Genomic DNA, 7,836 nt, shown 5'->3' with positions numbered 1-7,836 from the left:
GATGGAAAATAAAAAGTCAGGTGGCTTGCATGAAGTTCTTGATGGCGGGAATTGAATAGGACTATTTCCTTTGGCATGGTCTATTTATGATTTAGGTCTGTTTCATTTCAGGAATAATGCCCTTAAATGAGTTATAAAATGGATGACACCCAGATCCATAGCTCAAGTGGTAGATTGACTGCAAGATACCTCGTTTCAACACTCTGAGGTCTTGGTATTGATTCCCTGATGGGGGTGGCTAACAGCGAAGTGTGACCTGACAGTGGGTGTACTAACAAGCTAATAGAAAGAAAGAAAAAAAGAAAGAGTTATAAAATGGATGAATGGTGTGGATGTAAAGCAGTACATCACTGTGGGCCCCACAATTAGGAATATTTTCCGATGGATGAATTGAATCCAGTGTGGGAGCTTATACTCAAATTATAATTAAAGATCATTAGCTACTTGGTTACTATTACGGATTATGTAACAGATTGTAAAACAAAAGGCTTGGAAAGTAAATTATTACACTACGGAATGTAAATTTGCTTAACAAGGCAAAATAAATATTACACTATTGAATATAAATCAAAATGATAATTGAAAGATAGATTTAGTTTACTTAGGTTGGTATCAGATAATTTTTCTTCTTGCATTCTTCTTCTATTTAGGGCTTTAATTCAATCATTTTGAATTTTTCCAATGTTTTGACAATTATCATAACCATTCTCTACCATACGAAAAGTAAGACGTATATAACGATCAAGTGGGCAACACTGAAAAAAGTGGTAGGGGAATGAACATCTACCATTAAAACCATATTGGGGTCACAGAAGTTTTGGATCAATATGAAATTTGTTTTTCCTCTTCATCCAGGCCTCTGGGACTTTATGAACAGATTGAATGAAAAATAAACGTTATGGTGAGCCAATGAATTTTTTAATAGTGAAAATCATTATCTTTGCATATGATTCATTTTTTATTTTATTTTTTGGATAATGCTCTAAAATGATCTCAAAATAATGTATGAATGGTGTGGATATAATAAATACATCAGTGTGAGGCCTATATAACTTTGATCTCCTTTGAACCGTTTGTACAACTCGAGCTCAACGAGAGTCAGTGGTAGTCTTCGCACGACACGTACCTACACCAACTATATAGCTGGTGTGTGGTACACCAGCCAATCCGCTTCCGGCTACTGGTCGGTGCTCCGTGGGCCTGCCACAATGTATGTGTTTTATCGCGTGAGGCAGATGTAAATCTCAGGTGGTCCACACCACTGGAAAAATGTCGTGAATGAATGTCCATCGTTAAAAACCTCCTAAGGGTCATTGTAATGTTTATTTAAAATTAACCTGTTGATTACATCATGCAAACATGGATGAAGGGAAATTTTAAATATCAGCTTGATGCAAAACTTCCGTGGTGCAAGTTTTTAATGGTGGGCGTTGAATCGAGAAACTTTTTAGTGATGAGTGTTGAATCAATGTTGTAAGGGAAATTTTAAATATAAGCTTGATGCAAAACTTCCGTGGTGCAAGTTTTTAATGGTGGGCGTTGAATCGAGAAACTTTTTAGTGATGAGTGTTGAATCAATGTTGTTTGGTCCGTGGAATTGAATGGCATTGGATTGTAGTAGATGGGATTAATATCATTATTGCACAGTTATTGCATGTCTGGAAATTCTACGGTATTGTAGTCATCCAATCCTATGTTTGGGATAAAAATATTGCTACAGAAAACAGCAGATTAAGCAAAATCATGTTTGGAGGACCATGGAATTATAATAAACAGATCAAATTCAAAACGGATGTAGTTCACTTGTACACGTATATAACCAGAATGTCACACATAAACAGTGTATATAGATGGATGGCATGGATAAACGCATGCATCAATGTGGGGCCCACATGTGTAGTGGATTTCAAAATTCACAGAAATCCTACATGAGACCAGATGCAATTCCATGGGAATAAATGAAATTCCACCCCACCTAATCCCAACCTTTCCCATCCTCTCCAAATTATAGATAGAATTTCACAGGACCAAATGCAATTCTATCCCACCTAATCCCATCTAATACCCTGCACCAAACACCCCAGGCTCATGTCATAAAATGATTTGAAAAGTTGGATGGATAGTGTTATGGGGGGAAATGGACCGACCTATAGTGAAAGGTTAGATCAGAAACTGATAAGCTCCACCAAGTGAAAAGACGATATGAGGCTCAGATTCCATAAGGGCCCGCTTCCTACGCTCGGTCCGTGGCGGAGTAACATGCCCACAAGAGTACTACCTCCGTCAATTCCAAGATCCCCAGAGTTCTTTAGGGACATCCCGCCCCACTGCCCGACTAAGGAGATAGGTCGGTATAGCGCAGGTCGACAAAACCTAGGTCGGCACGACCCAGGTCCTCACAACCACGTCGACATGCCACTCCCAGGTCAGGTCGGCCAAGACCACCTCGACCAAGACTACCTCGGCCTCCCATTGCATGTCTCCAATGATCTTAGATAATCAGATCGGGAACAAGAGAAATATGCCTGTGGTCTTCTCCAAGGATCTCGGAGGATATCTGCAACACGCTCGGACCCCCGAGATATTCGCCGAGAATCTCGGAAGATCTTCATACTAATCCGGGATCTGAATCCGCCTCCAATACATATCTACTAAATAGGAAAATTCCCTCTACACTGTCGCCTCTCCTAAAAGCTATAAATAAGGTACCTCTAATGGTGAAAGGTACGCACAATCTCTAACCCTAAACTCTCAGTATTCAACTAGACCCACATTCCCTTCCTGACTTAGGCATTGGAGGGTCCCCTGCACTAGCCAGGGTCTTCCTTATTTGTCCTTTAAGCAGGTTCACGAGCCTACGGAGGGCTAACCGGATTTTTACATCAACAGTTTGACATTGTCTGTGAGAACAACATTGAAAGCCATTCTCATCCCACCATATCTCAACAATAGTGAAGGAAGAAGAAGAAGAAGGTTCACTAAGTGCACGGGTGTGCCAAAATTGAAATTGCAGCTTCGATTCAAATCGAATAACAATGACCCCAAGAACCAAGATAGGCAGACACGTAGTGTATGACCGAGAACCTATTCAGCCACTCGCTCAATGTGTAAAATCATATCAGGCGATATTCAGTGGGTTGGGTTCATCCTCTAATGATAGGTTGCACTTTTACCTTCTGTACAAAAGGACTTTTCAATACAAATGAAATGAAATGGGAAAGAGACCCTTAGAGTCGGTCGCGAAGAACGGCTGAAGAACACCTTCTCGATGGATGAATTGAATCCAGCGCGGGAGTTTATACTCAAATTACAGCTAAAGATTATCAACTACTTGGCTACTGCTACGGATTACGCCATGAAATGTAAAACTGCAAGCTTGGAAAGTAAAAGATTACACTACAAAAGGTAAATTTGCTTAACAAGGCAAGAAAAAGATTACACTATGGAATGTAAATCGACGGGATAATTAAAAGATAGATTTGGTTTGTTTGGGGTGGTATGAGATGATTTCTCTTCTTGCATTCTTCTTCTATTTATAGCTTTGATTCAACCATTCTAGATCTTTCCCACGTTCTGACGATTACCATAATTGTTCTCCACTACTACCTTTTAGATGCTTTCCACGTTCTACCAAGTTGTAACTGCTTAGCACCACTACTTGACTTCCTTGTTTTTTTCTTTGCCATATGTCATGAAACCGTTTAACACTACTGCCTTCTTGAGACTTCATTGTCACCTGCCCCAATAACCACTCCTGGCTTACTTGCTTACTCGATCACATGCCGCTCAGCCACTCGGTCAAGCTCCTCGATGACCATCAGCCGCTTGATCGAACTCCAAGATGATACTCAACCGCTTCATCAGCCTTCAGGATGAACATTAGTTGATTGATCGGCCTCCAGGATGGATATCTGCCGTTGTATCGACCTCTATGATAGACATCGGCTGCTTGATCGACTTTCAAGATGGACATCGGTCGTTATGGTTGGCTGCTTGGTTTACTTTTGAATTCATCTCTACTGCTCCCTGTCTTGTCATTCTGTTAGCTGTGATTCCGTAAAAAGTACTCCAAACATCATTAGAGATCTTTATCCTGCAATATCTTTCCATTGTTATAATGTTTGTCCTTTCCAATTGGGTTTCTCAAGATCGGTCAGAAATATGGTACCACATTCTTAACATTAACCTGCCATCAAATCCCACAATATCTATCTTAGTCCAGTGTTCTCCTCCTTAATGATATCTGATTCCAAAAATCAAGTGGATCTAAAACTTAGGTGAGCTAAAACACGGAACAATGTAAATTCAAGCCCAAGGCCTTAATTTAACTGGTGTGGCCCACCCGGGCTTTAGAATGGCTAAGCTCTGGTGCGTCCTTCATCCTCGTGGGGGCATGTCTGATGTTTTGGGTAAAAATGGTTTGACCACCAATGAGGTCAACTCGGACTCACGAACACATGCTTCTAGGCTGATGAGCTTCTAAACGACCGTCTCAGATCATTCTAGGAAGAGTAGGCGTCAAACTCCCAAGCCCAAGCCTCAGCACCATACATTTCTGAGCTTTAAACAAGCTTATCTAATCTCTAAGGAATGTCGAGACTTATATGACCAAAGAACGACCAGAAGACTAATCGGCTCGATGAGATCAAGGGGACGATCGTCCAAAATGATAAGTATTGCCAAGGAGATGGGCTTGCTCCCTATGCCCAAACATAGATAGACCAAGGAATTGATCAGTCGACCAGCGATGATCAACTCAGAAATTCACTCTGAGCCGACCATGGACTCAGCTCGATTAATCGATGGCTCGGCTTAGCTCGGCCTCATCCTAATTGATCGAGGGTTTTGCTCAGGTCAACATCGACACTTATCTAATCAAGGGCATGGCTTGGGTCGGCCTCGACCATCTATTGCATGATTCTGGGGTCAACCACGTCAACACTTATCACCCACGTAAATTTTGCGTACTAGTTGAGAAACTTATGCAAAGATTACACCTAAGATCAAGAACCGTCCTTAATCCACCTACATTATAAATAAGGGGCCCATCTACACGAAAAGGTATGCAGAATCTCTCACCCAAAATCCCTCAATACTACTAGACCCGGATTCCTAACCTGACTTTGGCATTGGAGGGTCCCCTGCTCTAGCCAGGGTCTCCTTTGTCTTCTTCCTGTGTAGGTGTTTGAAGGTCCGGCAGTTCAGCGAGGGTGAACCAGATTTTTGCATCAAGAGTTGTGCGCCGTATGTGGGAACGACATCAAAGCCATTCCCAACTCTCCATATACCGACTATGGCCTTCGGGATTCATCTTTCCAACTTCAGGCTGAGTCTTCTCTTGCAGGTCCGACACAACAGTCTCAGAACTGAGGAGGCCACCTTCTTTCCCTGGAACACTAGGTCGAAACTTTGGCCAGCAATCTTGATCATATAAGGTAGATGCTGGAGAGGCAGATCCATGTTCCTAATCAGGAGCTCGCTGCACGAACGACCAACGGGGTCGTGGCACCAGCGGACTCCCAGAAAGAATTATCCCATAATGCTCCAGATCATGCGCCTTCTCATGTCTCGAAGACCGCCGTGCTGGCCCCTTCCGATATACACCATGAGTTAGAAAAAAGGAGGCGTGGAAAAGTACCTGAGGCAGACCCCGCTCATGAAGCTATCGCCGAGAACAAAGACCCTTGGAAAGCCTAACTAGACAAACTACGAGGTCAGATCGGTGATATACGCCAAGCTTATCGAGCATAAGCCCAACCTCAATAGATATCATGATGGAAGAGGACGAGCCACTGTTCATCGACGACATCATAAGCTCAACCCACCCCCCGAGGTTCCGGATGCCACCTGTCACCCCATATACCGGCTCTGGGGACCCCACCGAGCATTTGAAATCTTTCAGGGCGTGGATGGAGCTTCAGTCGACATTCAAGCCGATCATGTATTGCGCTTTCTACCTAACCTTAGCAGGGGCTATGCGGAGCTGGTACAGGCAGGTGAAGCTGAAGTCGATTAATTCTTTTTCTGACCTCAACAAGGCATTCCTAATGCAATTCATTTTCGAAAAAGAACGGAGGAAACCGTCGACTCACCTACGCACTATTAAGCAGAAAGAAGGTGAAGCGCTGAAGGATTACATTGTACGGTTCAATGAAGAGGCAATGCAGGTGGACGACTACTCAGACAAAATGACCTTGACCGCCATGATAGTCGGACTCAGGGAAGGAAGGTTCCTCTTTTCGATTGGTAAAAATCCTCCAACAACTTTAGGCGAGCTCATGAATAATGCACAAAAATACTCCAATGTTGAGGAGCTTTTCAGTTCTCGAAAAGCTACTCGAGACGTCGAGAACTCAGCTAAGGACAAGAAGCGGAAAGAGGAAGCCCCATCCCAAGCACCCTCCAACAAAAGGAGAAAGGACGAGAAGTCGGTGAGAGGTCAACATCCAAGCATACGACCTGAGAGTAGATTCAACTCATAAACCCCTATCTTGGAAGTTCGGGATAAACGATTGATGAAATGGCCGAATTAGATAAAGATCGACATAGACAAGCGAGATAAGCGAAAGTATTTTCACTTCAACCGCGACCACAGCCATTCCACCAGTGACTATTTTGACCTCAAAGAAGAGATCGAGGCTCTTATTCATAGTGGGCACTTGCGGGAATACGTCAAAGAAGAACGATCAGGTCGGAAGGATGAGCAGCCCATCAGAACAATCAACAACAACCCCATCAGTGAAATACATATTATCTTTGGCAGGCCTGAGGGAGGTGGTGATTCAAATCGGGCCTGAAAGGCCCATGCTCAGCGTACTAGCCCGAACTCTCAAGCCCCAGCCTTGGCACCATACATTTCCAAGCTTCAAACAAGCTTATCTGATCTTTAAGGAATGTCTGGACTTATATGACCAGAGAACGACCGGAAGACTAATCGGCTCGATAAGATCAAGGGGATGATCGTCTAAAACGATAAGTATCGGCGAGGAGATGGGTCCACTCCCTATGCCCAAGCATAGATAGACTAAGAAATTGATCAGTCGACCAACGACGATCAGTGTAGAAACTCACTTCGAGCCGACCATGGAGATCAGCCCGATTAATCGATGGCTCGGCTCAGCTCAGCCTCATCCTGATTGATCGAAGGCTTGCCTCAGGTCAACATCGACACTTATCTAATAAAGGGCATGGATCGGGTCGACTCCGACCATCCATTGCATGATGTTGGGGTCAACCATGTCAACACTTATTACATACGCAAATTCTACGTAACAGTTGAGAAACTTACACAAAGATTACACCTAAGATCAAGAACTGTCTTTAATCCACCTGCACTATAAACAAATGGCCCATCTATATGAAAAAGTACACAGAATCTCTCACCCAAAATCGCTCCATACTACCAAACCTGGATTCCTAGCCTAACTTTGGCACCGGAGGGTCCCCTTCTCTAGCTAGTCTCCTTTATCTTCTTCCTGTGCAGTTGTTTGAAGGTCGAGCAGTTCAGCGAGGGTGAATTAGATTTTTGCATCAACATCTGATAAATAGATTGATGAAATATATACAATACGGTGGGACCCGTAACAGCGGAGAAAGCATTATTGGTTGGCTCAACCCTCCTACCTGTTCCTTGCCATCTGACCCACCTGAGTTTTGGTTTGAGTTGATTTTTGACCATATAACCTAACATAGAAGGATGCATTTAATGGATGGGGTTGATCTCATTCACAGTTTACGTGAGCCCTTGAGCCCCACAACAATCTGGTTCCCCTGAGAATTGTGTGGTGGGGCCAATGCCATAGGACCGCACCTCTTTCAGACGAGATGGGATTACGC

At 43.4% G+C, this 7,836-nt stretch overlaps 1 protein-coding gene across 1 annotated transcript; it reads left to right on the top strand.

The window, feature by feature from the left end:
- Positions 1–5,774: 5,774 nt before the first annotated feature.
- Positions 5,775–6,797, top strand: LOC131224236 (uncharacterized). The gene is made up of 2 exons (XM_058219772.1): positions 5,775–6,431; positions 6,534–6,797. Exons 1-2 carry the CDS (start codon positions 5,775–5,777, stop codon positions 6,795–6,797), a joined length of 921 nt encoding a protein of 306 aa, XP_058075755.1.
- Positions 6,798–7,836: the final 1,039 nt, after the last annotated feature.

The sequence above is a fragment of the Magnolia sinica genome, chromosome 13, assembly GCF_029962835.1.
Source record: "Magnolia sinica isolate HGM2019 chromosome 13, MsV1, whole genome shotgun sequence".
NCBI lineage: Eukaryota > Viridiplantae > Streptophyta > Magnoliopsida > Magnoliales > Magnoliaceae > Magnolia > Magnolia sinica.
This window is presented reverse-complemented; position numbering and strand designations above follow the sequence as displayed.